Source organism: Muntiacus reevesi, chromosome 1 (genome assembly GCF_963930625.1).
Source record: "Muntiacus reevesi chromosome 1, mMunRee1.1, whole genome shotgun sequence".
In the NCBI taxonomy this organism is placed as follows: Eukaryota; Metazoa; Chordata; class Mammalia; order Artiodactyla; family Cervidae; genus Muntiacus; species Muntiacus reevesi.
The window spans coordinates 35,593,046-35,613,436 of NC_089249.1; the positions used below are offsets into that span (position 1 = coordinate 35,593,046).

General features: G+C 39.4%; 1 protein-coding gene across 3 annotated transcripts in view; it reads right to left on the reverse strand.

Annotated features, from left to right (window-relative positions):
• The window catches only part of PLEKHA5 (pleckstrin homology domain containing A5), a 248,753-nt gene that overhangs the window by 78,965 nt on the left and 149,397 nt on the right, over nt 1–20,391 (reverse strand). For all 3 annotated transcript variants that reach the window (XM_065940689.1, XM_065940675.1, XM_065940681.1), the window contains 4 exons: nt 18,803–18,875; nt 11,721–11,821; nt 7,649–7,764; nt 3,115–3,582 (listed from right to left, as the gene is read on the reverse strand). In XM_065940689.1, the coding sequence (XP_065796761.1) occupies nt 3,115–3,582; nt 7,649–7,764; nt 11,721–11,821; nt 18,803–18,875 (758 nt within the window). The remainder of the gene's footprint in view (nt 1–3,114; nt 3,583–7,648; nt 7,765–11,720; nt 11,822–18,802; nt 18,876–20,391) is intronic.

Consider the following 20,391-nt stretch of genomic DNA (forward strand, 5'->3'; position numbering starts at 1 on the left):
AGGAGCAATGTGAAGGGAACCTGAGCTTCAAATGACCTCAGGCCAGACTTTAGAAGCTGGAAGATCTGCAGTCAAAATCTGTAAGTCACAGGGAGCCTTTAAGGATGTTCATTACATCCAACCAAAGACTTCGAGAAGTGCTTGAAAACTAATACTTATGGCTCAACAATTAAAAAAACTAACTTTAGATACTGAACCCCTTTAATGGTTCACTTTCGACCTTAAGAAAGTATGATTTTACTTGAGGAAAACTGATTCAATTAAGAAGCGAGATTTAATTTGCTGGGTAGAGAGGCAGCAAATCTTCTGGCTGTGGTTTTTATTACTGTTTCCCTGAAAACGATTACCTTCGTAAGTACTTTCAAACATCCTGTCATTTCCTACCCGCCCCCGCCCCCACCCCCCCAATACCTCTGGCTTTTCTTCTGTGCAATCAAATTTTATTGTTGAGACAGCAACTGTTTCTCACAGCTGTCCCTTGGGAAAATTAGGAAAGTGAGCAATAAGGGTGGAGGAGGAGAAAACAGAAGTGAGCAACACATCATGGGATGAGAGGGGCCGAGCTGCACTCCTGAGAGGAGAGACAGGCTGACAACCACCCCGACCAGAAGGACATCCCACTGCCCCAAAAGTTCATCTTCTTTCAACCAAAACATTACTAACTTATTGCTTTCTGGTTCCCTACTCCTGAAAGGTAAGAGTTACAGTAGGTCTTCAGTTAACTGTGTATGCGATAGTTCATTACAATACTTTATAAACCTTGCATCACCAGCTTCCCACCTAAAAGCACAACACTTTCTCATCCACGGGCGCCTGCTTTTCCTCCATGTTCTGGCCTTTACTTCTGGTCTTTGCAGACCCTCCAATCCCTTTTTTCCCTTTATTTTTTAATTTTCAAAAAAACTGTATTTAAGTATAGCTGATTTACAATGCTGTGTTAATTACTTCTGTACAACAAAGTAACTCAGTTACACACACATACTTACACACACACACACATTCTTTTTCATATTCTTTCCCATTATGGTTTGTCACAGAATGTTGACTATAGTTCCTTGTGCTATACAGTATGACCTTGTTGTTTATCCTTTTTTTTCCTTTAAACGTCAAAGTTCTTTCTGGTTTTCCCTTAGAATCTTTACTTTATCCAGCCTCCTGCTGAATGAATGCTTCTCCTTTCATCCTTACTTTTAAGCATGTCTGATATAATGATGATGACACTCCAAATCTTATTCAAGTCCAGATCTCTCTTTGGATGTACAGACTGCAGGCACCTCAAATTTAACCTATCCAGTCACTCATTACCTTCTGTCTCCCAGTCCTTCCCTATGCAGTGAGAGGCACTGGATAATGCCTGACATCCAGACCAAAAAAGCAGAGCACCATTCTTGACTTCCCCCAGCCACTCAAATGAGATTCGAGTGAGACCAGTCTGCAATCAAGCGCATCCAAGTACTCAACTAGCCTTGTCAACTACAAGTTCAGTTTTTGAACTTTCTCCAACTCATTCTCCAGATTCTACTGAACCACCACTCTGCATACATATAACACCGCTGGCTTCTCTCTCCAGCCTTGCTTCTTGTCCATCATTACAGCAGTTGTGATGATATGAGCCTGAGCCAGACTCATGGCTTTGGAGTCTTTTCCCAGCACTATCAACTCCTCAGTTGTGCATACCGCAACCAAGATAAGCATACCATCCTTCATATCTGGGCTCCTACTTCACTTCCTCCAGAGAGGTTTCCCTGAACCTTTAGGCTGGGCTGGTTGTCCCTGAAACATCTTCTCTTCTTGCTGTGTTTGTCATCGTATGCAGGATCTGTTTAACTTTCTCCTCCATGAGACTATGAACAGCTGTGAGAAATTTGGACTATATCATTTCAGTATTTTACTTCCTGGTCCCATGATTACCGTATAGTAGTTATACAATAAGTATACAAAAGAATAAGTGTGCACATGAATGAATAAACACTTAGATGAATAAATATAATACTTAGTCATGTGCATCATGAGTTTAAGAAAGCCAAGAAATGAGACTGAGACTAGAGTACTGAAGCCTTTCCGGTCACCACATTACACGTCTCAGGAGAGCTTCGCATTACATTAAGCTGTAGGAGCTACTAACGGAAAACAGAGCAAGACGGTGGGGAGAGTGAAGACAAGTTGTGTGTGTGTGTGTGTGTGTGTGTGTGTGTGTGTGTGTGTGTGTGTGTGTGTGTGTGTGTGTGTGTGTGTGAGAGACACGGTGGGGAGAGTGAAGACAAGGGGTGTGTGTGTGTGTGTGTGTGTGTGCGTGTGAGAGACACGGTGGGGAGAGTGAAGACAAGGGGTGTGTGTGTGTGTGTGTGTGTGTGTGTGTGTGTGTGTGTGTGACGGTGGGGAGAGTGAAGACAAGTTGTGTGTATGTTGGAAAAGGCAATGGCACCACTCCAGTACTCTTGCGTGGAAAATCCCATGGACGGAGGAGCCTGGTAGGCGGCAGTTCATGGTGTCACAAGAAGTTGGACATGACTGAGCGACTTCACTTTCACTTTTCACTTTCATGCATTGGAGAGAAGGAAATGGCAGCCCACTCCAGTGTTCTTGCCTGGAGAATCCCAGGGATGGGGGAGCCTGGTGGGCTGCCGTCTATGGGGTCGCACAGAGTCGGACATGACTGACGCGACTTAGCAGCAGCAGCAGTGTGTGTGCAGAGGGGCAAGGCTGGGTGGGGTGTGTGTGTGTGTGTGTGTGTGTGTGCGTGTGTGTAGAGGGGTGAGGCTAGGTCTTGCCCCCTTCCTCAGTCTGCATGTGTGTAAAGGGGTGAAGCTAGATCTTGCTCCCGTCCTTGCCTCAAACAAACATGATCTGTACCCATGGCCTATACCTTCTCTTATACTGGGCCAGGGAGGATGGTTCCTTGCCATTAGTAAAGTTGGGTGAACATTACTCAGAACATTACTCAGAGAGACAGAGGAAAAAGAAAAAAAAGAAAAAAACCACACACACACATATCTGATTACCCTGAAGAAAAGATGAGTCATGAAGCTGTAATATCACAAATGCAATTTGAATTTAATACACTGACCCCGTATCTCAGAAACCAGTCTCCCACCAACACCACAAGATACTTACCCCCTGGTTTCCTCTTCATGACCTCTTCCCTTCTGGATTTTAATCCACTGTTCCAGCTGTTGCATTGAATTCGTTCTCTGTATGACTCGATCAGCCTCTGTGTGTAAGGGCCCCGTATTGGGGTGACTTCCACCTCTAAGATCTGCCAGGCTCACATTGACGGTTTTGTTCTCTGAACTATTCAAATTGACTGGCCTGTAGTGTCCAGTCTGACCTGGGCACGTTGACCCACTCTCATATTCAGATGACAGAGAATTCAACTTTACACTATTAATTTTTGTTAAAGGTCTATCTTGGCCATCCTTCTGAAATCCGTATTTTTCAGCTTCTAATGCCTTTTTTTCTTCGTTTCTGCTCATTTCCTTATTTTTCTGGTTATTTTGGACCTCTGGTTTAATTAGCACTCTATGATTGGGAAAGTTATTGATCTCTTTAGTTGGTGCATTTTCAGATGTAATCTTATCCACTCTGAAATCAGAGAAGAAAGGCAGAGTAAATCAGATGAAATAATGCACATGTTATTTTGGGGATTCACTCTGAAAAAAAAACTCATAAAACTACCTTTGACTTTACAAAAAATCCTGAAAGGGTTGCAGAGGACAAGTCTGCACAAATCCCCAATGTCATGGCATGAAAATTCAAGTACAACACCAGAATGTATAAATAGAAAGGGGAGAAAATTAAACATAAAATACACAGTGTAGAAAGCACTGGAAAACAAAAAAAGTGGTGAGTGTCCCTACCATTAGAAATCTGAAAAGAAAGCAAATGAGGCTGCCCTTTGACCGTGAAACCACAAAATTCCATGCTTAAAAGACCGCAGTAGCTGGTCGTTTGAAATAAACAACATGGTTTCCAAGCAGGAGGGTTAATGCATCATGAGACACACATGACTCTGGTTTGTGGAAATGGACATTATCTTCTGATGCTATCAAAGATCGAGACCATGTGACCAACTCACTCTCTGAATTCCTGAGGACTGAAGTTTCTGAGCTGGACTACATGTGCCCTCTCTGAACGTCTAGTAGCTACACTGTTGTTTTGCTTATTTATCTTTTGTTGGGCACAGGCTTTCTCTAGTTGCGGCCAGGTTTGGTGGGGGCCGAAGGAGGGGGGCAGGGAGAGCGTGCAACTAGTCTCCAGTTGCTGTGTGTAGGTTTTTCTTATTGCAGTGGCTTCTCTTGCTGCGGAGCAGGCTTTAGGCGCACGGGCTTAGCTGCCCTGCAGCATGTGGAATCTTCCCGAATCAGGGATCAAACCTGTGTCCCCTGCATTGGCATACAGATTCTTAACCACTGGACCACCACAGAGGTCTACAGTTCTACCTCTTACTAGTTGAGTTTCCAGCAAGGTACAGAAATTTACTGAGCCTCAAACTCCTCTTTGGCAAGTAGGGAAAACTTTAGCACCAAGGATACAGGACTGCTGTGAGCTCCACATGAGTAAATCTGTGACTGGCACAGACTTTATCACCAGTACCATTCAATCTCATCAAGCAACTGTGGATCAGAATCTGGCATCTCGTGTCCACGTCCCCGCAGGAAGAATGTGCTGCTCAGCAGTGTGCGCCTGAGCCAGCAGATGGTTTCACTGCTCACCATGCCAATTGCTCTATCTGGGTCTTTTTGATGAGAACCAGCTTTACTGAGACCAATCACTTCCAGGATCTGACCAGACCAAGCTGAGTGTCTGTACCTGCACAAAACTGCCAAGATGATACCCCACTGGGAGGCTTCTTGAAGAGGGAACTGACTAACCTTGCACATTTCAATATATAATAATGATCCTACTGGATCCTAACTGTGCTATTGCTGCCAGTGTCAGTGATAAAAATGCATGTGTTAAAAATGCAGAATCTATACATATTCTTGGAGGAAGAAATGGCAACCCACTCCAGGATTCTTGCCTGGAGAATTCCATGGACAGAGGAGCCTGGTGGGCTACAGTCCATGGGGTTGCAAAGAGTCAGACACAAAGGAAGAGACTTAATAACATACATATTCTATTCAGTTCTACAGAGATGGCTAGTTAGGAATAAAATCAGTGAGAAAAAATAAAAAGAAATGTGACTATTTCCCTCAGAGTACAGTTATAGACCATCCATATGTTTAGGTTTAGATAAAATTCATGGCTTCACATTGGAAGCAATATTAGACACTGAGGGAGTTTATTAAGATATGCTATGGAGCTTCTTCCACTTGAAAGATAGAAGTCAGAGAAGATCTATGCTATAAACACATTTATCCAAGCTAATTTCAGGAGTAGAAAGAATTTTTTTAAACACTGAGCATCAAATATATGAAAAGGTCTTTTTAAAAAGTTACCTCTAATCTACCTAAAGCTAGAACTGCAATGACTTTTCCCTCAATTTTTCCAAAGACTTAAGAGATGTAATCAAAAAAGACACATGCTGACTTCTCTCTAAATGGAACCAAAACTGATTCAAAAATGTATGCTAAGATAACATATATAATGTAAAACCTGTGATCTAATTTTAAAAAGTAACATTTAAGTTACTGCAGAAGATATATGAAAATATAGAAAATGATAATAATGGGCCGAGAGATAGAAAATTATTCAGAGAATATATATTATGCTTAGAATTTTTTAATGCCATCAATGGCCTCCTCATAGGGGAATGATGACATTGCAGACCATAGGTTAAAGTACTTTATAAATGAGCTAGAGATAGAATAAAACATGTAATTTCTTTCTTTCTTCCTTTTTTAAAATTAATTTATTTGGCTGCTCCGGCTGTTAGTTGCATCCTGCGGGATCTTTAGTTGTGGCATGTGGGATCTTGGTTCCCTGACCAGGAATCAAACTCTGGACTCCTGCATTGGGAACATGGAGTCCTAGCCACTGGACCACTAGGCAAGTCCCCAGAAGATGTAATTTCTACAGGAAGATGGTGACTGACACCAGGTTGGGCACGTAGGTGGTATTCAATAATTCCTGGCTAACTGGGCAAATTATATCAACACAACTGGCTAAAAATTGCTATGGGCAGATGATCAACAAATAGTTGTCCAGAGTCAAGAAACAATATTGAATATCATCTTTAACAGCATAAATTAGGAGTAATTATTAGTTTTTAGACTGGAAAACACAAGAAAAGAAAATAGAAGTTGAAATTCTGGGATAAGTGCAATATATGAAACTGAAATTATCTATAAGTCATATATTTTAATGACTATATTGATTTCTGTATTCTAAACAATTCCCTGAAAGTTAGTATTATCTGAAGTTAGTTTTATCCTAAGATTTTCAATTCATTTTTTTTCACCTAACAAATTTTCTCTAGCTCTCAGTCATAGTAGTCTCATCTTTATGTCCATCCAGGTCATTTTTACACATGAAATTCCAAAAACAGATTTTCCCTTTATTAGCTCTCAACCTAGAAAATGCATTATGTTTGAGGTAGCTACTCTTAAAAATAGGTGTCCCAGAGTTCAATCTTGGACCTTCTTTCCTCTCTTCTGCATACTTTGCCTAGCTCTAATCACTAGTGATTGGTTAAACTGATCTGAAATAGATAAACATTAATTTACTTATATAGCATCAACTTGAGTCTTTTAACCAACACCTCAAAAGACTTTAATTTCCTGAGAAAACAGCAAAAAGACCAGACATGCAAGTTTGCATTCTTCCTTATATATGTGCTTAACTGCTGTTGACTCAAAGAAAAATTTAACTGTATCATAGATCTTCGTCCAAATTATAGGAATATATTAAAAAAATGCCAAAAGCTCATAATTCAGCTACTATTTACATATTTTAGAAGCTGATTTCCTCTCACTAGCTTTTAATATAGTTGAATATTAAAATGATTCATATGTTAAGGTGGGGGGGGGAAATCACACTTATATCAATTTTAACAGTACATATTTATATAACCAAAGAATCTAAGTCCTGGAGTTTTAAAAGAAAGAAGGTAGAATTCATTAAGAAGTAGATATATTTAGAAATAATCTAGATGCTTGATGAACTATTTTCTAGAGACATTCATCATGAAACAATCAGAAATATCCTGGAAACACTGAAGAAATGAAACCTATCAAAAACTTTTATTTCAATTGATTAAACTTGAGAAACATACAACATAATATAAAAACACAGTGAAATTAACTTCATGAATATAAATTCTCATCTAAGATTCAGAACCTTAAGAAACACTGTTTTGTGAACTTTTAAGATAGCAATTAAAAATGTACTTACCGGATATTAAAGGTAATTCTGTAAGAAGAAAGAACATTCAGTTGGAATGTTAGGATCTGGGATTCACCTCAGTACATGGATAGGTGAGAATGAATAAAGAGGGAAGGTGGAATAAAAATGCAGATGGCATCTCAAACCAACTAAAGGTGTATTGATTTAATATAGAAGATGAACTTAATCCTTGCTTTCTGGGGAAGAAATGGTTCTGTATCATGACTACTAAAATGACATGTACTATGACAATGATGTATTTATTTGCAAGGCAGGGGATAAAATATAAGTGGAAATCACCACTGCTTTCCCTACAAGCCTTTACCTTTTTACAGGTTCTGTCTGCACCAGGGCAGCGTCTAACATGGCTTTCATCCATAACTCCATTTCCTTTCCTGTGTCAGTACAGAAATAGTAGGTCCGCATGTTCGGATGGGCAGCCTGATTGAAAACGACACGATCATTTTAAGTAGAAATATGTTACCTGTAAAAGTAAAAGAAAGAAAGAAAGCTCAGTGGCTCCCTACATAGACCATTACTATCAAGCTTCAAAGAAAGGGGGCTTGTCTTATTGGGTTGGCCAAAGATGTTATGGAAAAACATGAATGAACGTTTTTGGCCAAGCAATACATATAGATATAGAAATGAGGGACTTCAGAAAAACACCATTCAATATTGAAAAAATATACACATCTTACATTTTTTTTCTCCTATCTTTACCATTTTTCATTTTCTTAAAAAAGAAAAAAAATAAAGGTTTAAAGGAAGGGAAGGTAGGAGAAGGAAGTAAGAAAAAAAAGCACCTGACCATCCCTGTTCCATGGACACACCCCAAGCAATTTCTATTTATAATCCACATCTCTCTGTTCAAGAATGTTCCACAGCAAGAAGCAACTAAAGTCACTAATACCATTTCCCTCCTGTGGCAGCAATTCCTTCAGTCCTTAAAAGTTGCTGCTCTCAAAGCATTTTGGCGAATCATTATAGACACCTATACACAGACATAAAAGATTTATAAATGACCCCAAATGGTACTGCCCTTTAGGTTTTCTTCTCAAGTATCAAAGTAAAATATAAATGCTCTAGGTTTGAGGAAGAAGCCCTGTATCACCAGTAAGTGGTTTAATCTGCCTCCACCCAGAGAAGCAGATGGAAAACGTCAGGGAGGCCCTGCTGAGGGACAGCTCCCAAGTGCAAGGACTGAGCACTCAGCTTAGCCCTGGGCCTGCAAGGCGAGGATGGACAGCAGCATTCGTTGTATGTTGAGTAGAAAACCAAGGCCAATTAACACAACACTGTAAATCAACTAGACTTTAATAAAAAAAATTTTTTTAAGGAAAAAAAAAGAAAGAAAACAAAGGCCAAGGTGGGAGAAACACTCTTTTTTCCCCCTAATTTATTTATTATTTTTATTTTTTTGACTGCTGGGTCTTCGTTGCTGCGCACAGGCTTTCTCTAGTTGTGCTGAGTGGGAACTTCTCACTGCAGCGGCTTTTCTTGTTGCAGAGCATGGGCTCCAGGGTGCGCCAGCTTCAGCAGTTGCATCACGTGTGTTCTGTAGTTGTGGCGTATGGGCTTAGCTGCTCCATGCACATGGAATCTTCCTTGGTCAGGGATCGAACCCATGTCCCCTGCATTGGCAGGCAGAGTCTTATCCACTGTACCACCAGTTAAGTCCTGAAACATTCTTAATTTCCACTTAAAATGCCTGTGATGGACTTCCCTGGTGGTACACTAGGTTAGAATTTGCCTGCCAATCCCTGGTCCAGCAAGATCCCACATACCTGGGGGCAACCAGGCCCATGCAGCACAACTGCTGAGCCCATGCACTCAGCTCACACTCTGCAACAAGAGAAGCCGCTGCAATGAGAAGCCCATGCACCGCAACTAGAAAGTAAACTCTGCTCGCTGCAACTAGAGAAAGCCCACATAGAAACCAAGACCCAGTGCAGTCAAAAATAAGTAAATAAAATAAATTTTAAAAAGCCTGTGACAACTCCCTAGTAGACACTGAAAGACAAGGATAAATAAACACAAATTATATCAGCATAGAATGAGGCAAAAGGAAGAGTTAGTCTAAAGAGATGCAAGGAGAAGACCCGGAGCAACAGACTTCACTCTGAGATCCTGGCTGTCTGCTTTATCTACAGCGTCAAATGAGTTTTTTGAAAACCTTTTTCAGAATCAGGATGTAAATAAATTCAATCAATACACTGAGCAAATTAACTTATAGAACCAACAAATATCACTTGACTGTGGAAGGGTATACGGTATTTTTTCCGTATAAAATTGTATACGGAAACCACGAGAAAGAATCAGTTCAAGCGCTATGTATTGTTAGAATGATTAAAACCACCACGGAGTCTCTAGACTAGACTAAGCGAGGTTTGGGAGAGATGGATAAAGACCCACTGCCCAGATCTGTGATGAGTGGAAGGAATGCTGGGCTGGCGCTCAGCATTCCAGTTGTGGCCAGGGCTCAAGACACTAACAAACCACACCCAAGCTTGCGATCTGTCAAATGGGAATATGATGGCAAAGTTCCCGATTTAGCTTTTAAGTTCCACAGTGTTGTTCAACAACTGTCTCTACTTTCTACTTACCACTGCAAAAGCAGTAGGATCAACGCCAACAGACTTAGTAGTAAACACGGCTCATAAATTCAGAGAAAACAACATCGTGAAGGAGAGAATTTGAAAACAGAAATCATTATTCTTGTTACAGATAAAATACAATCAAAATTAAACTAAATAATTAGAGACAATATACTCATACATGATCACTTTTACTGCTGTTTTAACATCATATTTATTGACATTTAAAAAAAAATCTATATGTATATATTTAGAGTCAAAGACCTGAGCAAAGTGTCCTGTCTAGTACAAATTCAATAACCATTTGCTAAGTTGATGAGCAAACAAAAGAATTTAAACCAGTGCCCCAGTAACTGTCAGTATCAGAGAGTTTGGCATTGTATTTTAAAAAGTTATTATTTTGACTTAGTGGTATTAAACGCTGTTGTAACATACTGAGATGGGGAGCTTATGCCTTCATAACCAGAGGTCTTTGCTTGGATATCATCTGGTTGAGGCCACCTACAACCCACCCACCACTCTGCCTCTCCCAGTCTTTTCTCTGTAATTAATAATGCAACATGTTAACTGGCAAAAGTTGTAGCTCAGCTGCAGTCCTGACTATTCTTTAAAAGTGGATAGGAGCTACAGACTGACTCAATTTTATAATTTTCATTATTAAATAACAGGCTACGTTATATTCCCTCTTTTCCTAAAAATTAAAAATTTACATTAAAACCCTCAAGAGTTCTAAATTTAGAACTGACTTAAAAAAGTAGGTGACTTCCGAAATTTATTTCAGCCATCATCATAAAGCAAAGAATGCAGCATGGTTTTTGAAAACAATAGCAACAAAATAACCAACTTAGATTAAAGGGGCCTCTTACTTGAAGGTACTCTTATCAGTACATCACAAACGGGTGGGTATTATTAGTTAGGGGAGGTGAGCTCCAGTCTGCTTAGATTTAATAATAGATTTAATGTCTCATCTTCAACAGGCTCTCAAAACTATCTGATGTTCATGATGTACTTAGATCTAAGAGCACCTTTGCAAATATTCTTTAAAATCATGAGTGCACATATATGAGGTTACAAAACACATTATCCCCAAATTGATTATGAAAAACTTCAAACATACAGTAACTTTTCCAGAACAATCCAATGATCACCAGGATACCCACAGTTATATCTATCAATCATTAGCATTTAACATAGTTGCTATATCTAGCACAGCGGTCCCCGACCTTTTTGGCACCAGGGACCAGTTTCATGGAAGACAATTATTCCATGAACCCAGGGAGGGATGGTTTCAGGATGATTCTCCTAAGGAGCCCGCAACCTAGATCCCTTGCATGCGCAGTTCACGGTGGGGTTCAAGCTCCGATGAGAATCTAATGGCTCTGCTGATCTGACTGAAGCTGGAGCTCAGGCAGTTAATACAAGCAATAGGGGGGGCGGTAAATAAGGTGAAGCTTCACTTGCCAGCCTGCCTCTCACCGTCAGGCTGTGTGGCCTGGCTCCTAACAGCTCTGTGGCCTGGGGGTTGGGGACTCCTGATCTAGAACCACTTGAAAGCAGGCACAGGAGACACCTGGGCCGTTAATACTTCAGCATGTGCTGCTTCCTAATCAAAGGGACACTCTTCTCCTCCACCCTAAGACCACTACTGCATGTTAAATATTAAAAATGACTGTAACTAAAAGGTCTTTTTGTGATAATCAACTGTGACTAAAATGTCTTTTTGTGATAATCCACAGTCAATATCCATTTCTTAACCAATGCAAGATTCAAATTCAGAAAAAAAATGTATGACTATGTCCTTACCTTAAAAGCATATTTGCGATTAATGTGATCCTCTGAGGTAAGCAGAGCTATCTGAAAACTGGGCAATAGTATGCTTCCCAGAATACCCTCTTCTTTCTCATCTGAGAGGTAATTGAACATCTGATTAGAATTTTCAACGTTCTCATGAAGCAGAATAAATTTTCTCAAAACTTATTCTGACAAAACCAAAAGACTTTCATATATAAATTTGTGTGATTTATTCAATTCATGTATTATATTGTAAGGCTTTAAGGAAAACATTAAATAGTGGAGTATATATATACTGCTTTACTTTCAACAAAATTCCCTGTCTTAAGCAAATCAGAACTTGGCCCACATGTCAGAAAAAGGTTAATTAGACACAAAAATGGCATACCTTTGTTTGGCATATAGACTGCATTCTACAAAGTCGTCTGACATGTGATTCACTGAAACTACATTAATGTGTAAGTGGTGACGCTGAAAATTTACAAAATGAATCCACCCATGTTTCCCATAGGATTTAAACGGGGAACCATTTTAAAGCCCAGACAGGCATGGCTATCTCGTCACAACCTTCAGACTTTGTTCCATGTCTCATCAACGAACCCTTTCTTGACTGCTTTATTTTGAAGTGCTTCCATCCTGATCTGTCCCAGAACCCTCTCTTCTCTTTCTGGAACTCCACCACAATGACCCTCAACATCTGCCCCAATACCTCTGAAACACTGCATGTTTTATTTTTTACTTATCACCTTCCTCTCCCTGACTAGAATGTAAACGCTATGAAGACACTTAGAACAATAGTAGATGCTCAAACATTTTTGAATACATGAATATATATACATAAAAACATCTTTTAAACTACGCTAGAAAAATTATATGCTTCTTAAACATGGATCCTTGAAGGGTTGTTTTTACCAGTCACTGTGATACACAATAAAGTTAGGAGAATAAATCACAGACCTACAAGGCAAGTACATAAAATATACCTAGGAAAATGTCAAAATATTCTTCCTGGCACAGTATAGATTCACATTATTAACTTGCTGCTTGGGGGCAGAGACTTTAATGAAACTTGAAATATATAGAACATTGTTAGAGACGCATAAGACAAGTTAATAAAAGCTATGCATTAGGCTGGTGAACTCACCAATGAGAAAAATCATAAATTAGAAATAATTCTTTTTATTATGTTTGCCGTGGTTTTTTTTTATTATTATTATAAACTTAACAAGGGATTTCATTTATTTTCCCCTCATTTCTAGAATATATGTTGAAACTTCCAAAAGAAAAAAGTCACATTAGAGGTTCATTTCAGTAACTCTTCTCATAACAGTGGAACAAAATTTTGCTTTTACTCTATTATACTCATTCATTAGTTCTCTAATACAAGACAGAATAAACAAAAGTGCAGATTTATTCTGAAAGGCAAGAAAAACGGGGGGGGGGGGGCAGAAAGCAGACAATTATAAAGAATGACAATTTAAAAGAATGAGTCACATTCTAATTTTAAATCCGATTTTATGTTTATATAAAACATAATCAGAAACAGCTCATGAAGTCATCTTTATTAAAAAATCATTTTTTATCAAATAATAAATTCTTCTATGTTGCATAACTGGAAAATTGACTTTCCTAAAGTTATTTCAGAATATGCAGAGGTAATAAGCATAGGGTGACTTCACCGATCATCATGGACTGTTTCCCAGTCGGATTCTAAGTAGCGGTAAGATCGTGCCAAGCCACCGGATGCTGGGTATCTCAGCGTCATCTGTCACAAAACTGAGGAAAACAGGACTAGCCACAAAGAAACATGCTGGGAGGGCTAAATGAGTTAACAGACATAATGCCTGCAATGATGCACTCGGCCCACACTACGAGTTCAGTAACAACTGCCATTATTGTATAAAACTGAAGGCATATAAAATCTTCATCCGTCAAGTGACTATCCAGAGAGTCATATGCTAGATTACTTATATGTTCTTGAAAGTCAGAGTGCTAGTCACCCAGTTGTGTCTGACTCTTTGCAGACCCAAGGACTATAGCCTGCCAGGCTCCACTGTCCACGGTATTCTCCAGGCAAGGATACTGAATAGCTACTGGGTAGCTATTCCCTTCTCCAGGGGATCTTCTCCACCCAGAGACTGAGCCCAGGTCTCCTGCATTGCAGGCAGATTTTTTACCATCTGAGCCACCAGGGAAGCCCTAAATGTTCTTAATCACAGCATTTTTTTAGTTCTCTACCTAGATAACTGTCTTAGTTTCAATCACCCAGACGGCCTCGTACTCTGGTCAAGCCAGGGAAGGTACTTGATGTTTGTAGAAAGAATGAACTCCTTGTCTGGGACTGGGGGTCAGCGAGGGCTTTCCCGGACTGCAGGGAAGCCTAACTCCTCCTCCTGTGCTGTCCTACTTCCCTTCCTCCCTAGCCCCAGGTCCTGATACCAAGACCACTCCCCAGTAAGCCTCTTGAATGCTGATCTGCATCTCAGGCTTGCTTCCTGAGGAACACAACCCGAGAATCTCAACACGTTAGTGGATTCAAATGATATTTTAGATCCCCCATTTCTTCTTCTGCTTCAAAGAAGTTTGGGAACAACATAAGACATACATACAATTACAGTGGGTAAATAACTTATAGACTGGAATACTGTTACTAATTACCATTCCTCACCCAGAATACTTCAATATTATGTTGACTGTTGTCTTGGCTTTTGGGCTTCCCAGGTGGCTCAAAAGAAAAGAATCCGCCCGCCAATGCAGGAGACACAGGTTCAGTTCCTGGACAGAGAGGATCCCCTGGAGAAGGAAATGGCAACCCACTCCAGTGTTCTTGCCTTGGAAATCCCATGGACGGAGGAGCCTGGCAGGCTAAAGTCCACGGGGTCACAAAGAGTCAGACAAGACTTAGCGACTAATCAACTCCTGGTTTGTAGTTCAAGTGCTGGGATGATTTTTCTAAAATGCACACTTGATCTCAATGCTTGTTTCGTGTTCAATACAGGAGTTTAAATTTACTAGAATGACAAACAAACGCCTTTCACACCTTGATCTACTTTTTAGCCTTTCCTCTTGCTAGGTCTTCAGGTATAATCTTTATTCCTTAAGCTCTATGTGTTATTTTACAAATATGCCATGCTTACTCATGCTGTTTATGTACTAATAAGCAAGTCATTTGTCTCTAGATCAACCTTCTTTCCTGACCCCTTCCTTGTACAGGCCTGGTCAACAGCCTTCAACACAACTGAATACTACAACATTCTTTCCCAGACTCCTTTAGCTCCAGAAGGAGAGGAGTCTATATTGTTGACTTCTGCATCTTACCACCTATTAAGATGTCTGGTGCATCAAAAGAGCTCACTGCTGGCTACCACCCTAGTCCGAACCCACCATCATTTCTACACAAAGTCTCCTAACTCTGTTTCCTTTCTTCTACTTTATAACCTGTTTCCTAACAGCAGCTTGGGGCTTCCCTGATAGCTCAGTTGGTAAGGAATCTGCCTGCAATGCAGGAGACCCTGGTTCAATTCCTGGGTCAGGAAGATCCCCCGAAGAAGGGATAAACTACCCACTCCAGTATTCTTAGGCTTCTTCTGTGGCTCAGCTGGTAAAGAATCTGCCTGAAATGAGGGAGACCTGGGTTTGATCCCTCAGTTGGGAAGATCCCCTTGAGAAGGTAAAAGGCTATCCACTCTACTATTCTGGCCTGGAAAATTCCATGGACTGTATAGTCCATGGGATTGCAAAGAGTCAACTTTGAGACACAACTAAGAGACTTTCACTTTCACTTCAACAGTAGCTTGAGTGAGCTTTTCGAAAATGTAAATTAAAGCACATCACTCTTGTGATTAAAAATGTACGGTCGCTTCCTTGTGGCATTTTGGACAGAATCTAAATTCCAATAGCATCCTACATGGGTGCCATCTCCACTTCTCCCATCCATCTCTTTCCCTACCACTAACCCTAGAGCTTGGGTCACCGGTTTCTTCCTGCTCCTTCAACATGCCCAACACTTTTCTACCACAAGGCCTTTGCACTATTATCCCTCCTGTCTGGCATACTCTGCTTCACTCTGGCTCCTTCTTGTCATTGGGATCTTGCTACCTAAACTGTCTGCTCAGACTCCTGATCCAAACAGGCTCCTGCTCCGTGACCTTCTTTTGTATCATGACCTTCTTCTCCTAAAAGCACTTACCGTGGTCATGTTTGTTTATCTGAGTGGATCCACTGTCTCCCTGACCTCTCGAGATTGCAAGCTTTATGGAAGCTTTCTTTCACTGCTATTTTAATAATACCTGGAATGAACTAGGTCTTGCTCAATAAATATTTGCTGAGTGAATTATATCCCGTGTTAAGTTTCATCAATAGACTGACTACAGAACAGAGCAATTTCCGTGCTTTATCACAGTTTTGTAAAGAACAGTGAGAACCTGGGCTTCCATCTGGTATTGGATGCTATTCTATTGTAAAAAAAAAAAAAAAAAAAAAAAGCAGCAAAGCTCTTATTCTCTGACTGTATTATTTCCCATATCTGTAAAACACAGACTGATCTGTTAAAAATTTCTGACAGCACACTCTAAATGTTAGAATATTAGATGCTTGGAGAGATACAGAAGAAATGAATGGGGCTGCTGTAGTCAATGCACAAGAGAAGACGAGATTAGGAATTCTCTAGTGATGCAATGCTTAGGACTCTGTGCTTTCACTGCTGTGGGCCCGGGGTTCGATCCCTGGTCAGGGAACTAAGACCCTACAAGCCCCATGGTGTGGCCAAGAAAAAAAAGAGAACATAAGATTTGGGTGGGGCAAAACCTGTGGTTAGGCCAAGTGCCTGGGTGCAAATCCTGGCTCTTGAGACTTGCTAGGGGGACCTCAGGTCAGCTACTGGACCTTGTGCCCTTGGTTTCCTCCTGTGTGACTGTGTCGAATAAGATCTGCCACCTTATCAGGTGGCTGTGCTGGGAAGACCCCCTGGAGAAGGGAATGGCTACGCACTCCAGTATTCTTGCCTGAAGAATTCCACGGACAGAGGAGCCTTGTGGGCTACTGTCCATGGGGTCACCAAGAGTCGTACACGACTGAGTGACTAACGCTTTCACTTTTCACATTCAGCTGGCTGTGAGGAAGAGATGCAGCAGATCATAATGTTATGTGCTTAGCAAACGGTAAACACTCTATTGCAAGTTGTTATGATCTTTTCACTAAAATCAGAGTTCACTAAAATCTAACATTTCCTGTTGATAAAGTGGCGAAAGTGTAGTATCATATGCCTCTTTCCAACCATCTGAAGAACAGAGGTGAGTTAAGTGATATTTCTTTCCTTTCTATATTTTCTTCTTTTTCACATTCCTCCTGTCTGGGGAAACTGCACTATAATTAATAGATGTACTGAATGCAAAACACATATGTTTAAAAATAATATGGAATCTCATATTCAACATGACTTTGGAATTCACCTTTACTTTTTTCAAATTACATTAAGTGATTTTATTTTAGTAAAAGTGATGAGTAGCAAGCACACTTCCAAAAGCAATAATATCAAATGACAAGGAATTTAGTGTTCTTTCTCTTGCAAATTAACATTAAGAAATTTTTTATATGAGAAGCAGCAAACACTTTCTTGTTCCTAAAGTCCTAAATTTAGTCTATAAAACATACTGAAAAAAAGAAAGAAAAGTACAAATTATAAGCTTAGGAATAAAATATGAGTTACAAACACTGACTTTCTGAAAGACTGGGAAAACCTTTAAAGAAAATTTTAAGTCTTGCACTTAACTAAAGATAATACCACAATTGCAGCCCAACCAATATCTCTATGCCAAACATGAAATTTTATGGGTTTGGTTAATTCTGACTCAGCAGTATTTCTCAATCTTGGTATTCAGTGGGGGAAAAAAAAGATGAATACAATTCTAGTAATTTCAAATTTTGAAGGTTAATTTGCATGTGCTGCTTTGATAGGTGACCACAGAATTCTGCCCCACCTTTTTTGGGGGGACAATCACAAAGTAAATTTAAAAACTGCTAATAGGCTCTAAAATCCTACTGTATTTTGTGGTATGTAAATTGGTAACTATATACTGACTGATTCCAACCAGATTCTAAAGTATGGAAGAAGGGCTGGCTGTCCAGATTCATGATTTTATATTGTAGCTGAAGCAGATTTCTAGGGGAGCACAGCATCCCTATGCACTGCTTCACACCAACTGTGGGGAAACTAACAGATAAACATGGCACGTGAACAGAGACTTCTCTGGACTCTCACTTTGCATTAATAAACAACTTACTAAAGCCTACAAAAACATTGAAACAAATGAGACAGAGATATAAATGAAGACTTCTTTTAATAATACCTTTACTTCTTGTCCATCAACATTAATAGCCTAACGTGTAGGCTATTAATCCCTTTTGCAACTTCCTCATTTCAAGGAGGTTGCCATTGTTTAAAAGAAAAGTGTGTGTGCGAGAGAGAGACAGAGACGGGGTACTGGGAGGGATCATAATAAATAAATGTTTTGCTATTTTTCTTATTTGCTAATACATCATAGTAGGCTCTAGTGCTCTAAAATCATTTGCTGGGGAGAATGGCGTGTCTAGTGGACCAATGGCTAGATGTGACAAAACTGACAGATAAAAAGAATCCCATCAAATTAATGTTTTCTTATCTATTAGGCACCGCATTCAAGGATAACATTATAGAGTGAATACTCACATGCTCTTCATATAAAACAAATCAGGTTAGCAGAAACAGATTACAAAAACCAGACTAAAACTAAGACCATTCAGTTTGAAGCACTATATTGCCTTCTTCCCCACCTTATTTACTTCAAATTACATATGTCAATTGGAGAAAGAAATGACAACCCACTCCAGCATTCCTGCCTGGAGAATCCCAAGGACAGAGGAGCCTGGTGGGCTACAGTCCATGGGGTCACAGAGAGTTGGACATGACTGAGTAACTAACACACACATACCACACATATCAAGAGTTTCTTGATATCAATTTGTTGATAATAAAATAGTAAAAAGATTTCTAATTTTTTTCTTCGAAAGAGTACCTGATGCTTCACATACATTCTAGTCTCTGGTAGTAAACTCACCTCTGTAATAGAAGAGGCAGAGATCAGAAAGTACGAACCAGCGTTTCTTCCACAGCTTCATGCCAGTGCTGTCCTGCATGAGATCAGCATGATAAAGGGTTATTTCTTTTTCATTTCAGAAAGTGAAAACTCGTTTCTGGTGCATTTGTTTAAAATAAGCTCTTAAAACAAGGTGTGTTTGATATATGCTGCACAGAAACCTAACTAAAACCCTAATCAAAATGTTGGGGTAGTTTTCCAGGGATTTGTATCATGGTAACATATTTCTAAGTACACTGGTCCTTGACGAATAATACTGCCATATAAAAAGGAATTCTGTTGAAGCAGTTTGATCTGGTTTCGTATTTGCAAGCAATCTGAACACGTCTGCTAGCATGAGAATAATGTGACTGTGCAGCAGTGTGCACTCTGGTAAGTCAGATTTAATAAATGTGTTCATCTTCAACATGAAGAAAAGTGTGTGATTTGAAATTACTCCAAAAGTAATGTGCTTTAGAATGACTGTGAGTAAAGGAAACCTAGCATACAAACACATTTAATGAACACTTTTTCCTCTTACATATCTAGTCCGGGTTTTGCTTATCCTGCAGAAGAGAGCACCCACCTGGCAGCTTTTTCTAAGTAACTGAGGTAATAAAAATACCAAGCTCAAACAAAACTACAATTTAAATAAAAATTACCTTCCCACATGCAATAAAGCAAAACCACAGGAGAAAATGAAACACAGACATAAACAGGTAAAAAAGACGCCAGTTTGTATGTGTGTTGATTAATATTTCTTATTTCTAGTTGCGACCATCACTTAAGGGTGCGTTCAGAACTGAAGAAATTACATGGGTAAAAATCTCTTAAGTAAGAGATTTCGTCCTTAAAATTTACAGGTACACTAAGGAAAGTACCCCCCTCAAAATATGTATTTTCAATTTTGTAATTAACTATTTCTTTAGTATAAGTAATTTCAAAATTTAGATTTTTAAGCAATTCTACAAATATTCTCTGTAAGCTACATACCTATTACAGAATAAATACTCAGGAGTAGAGAAACTTGTTGGTAGAGTTTGGCAATACTAAATTAACCAAGGGATCAAGAACTAAGAACGGCAATCATTTTAAGTAAGGAGTCCCATATCCTCTACAAAGCTCAATACCACATTTAGCTATCTGAACGGAATTTGGACTCATTAGAAAGTCTAGTTAAAAATCTTTCAGCTTGGATAAGTTTAAATGTCAGATGGTTAAAATACAGTTAAGTGATCTTTAAATAAAAATTAAAAGTTGGTATCCAAGTTACACAGTCAATCAATGCAGTCAGAAATTGACAAAATTAATTTGCTCGAATGGGGATTCTCTGGATTTTAAGTGGGTCTACTTCCAACACGTTAGATTAGTTGCTATCCAATTGTCAGGTGGAACAATGTCTAGTGAATGTTTCATAATGAACTCATCGTGAATTTTAATGAATATAATTATTAGGTCATCTGAAAGCAATTAGCATTATTTGACAGAGTAAATTAGCACTATTAATGAACTAATATTTAACTAACATCATCTGCATACATGTAGAACCAGAAAGACAGAACAAAGGAAGA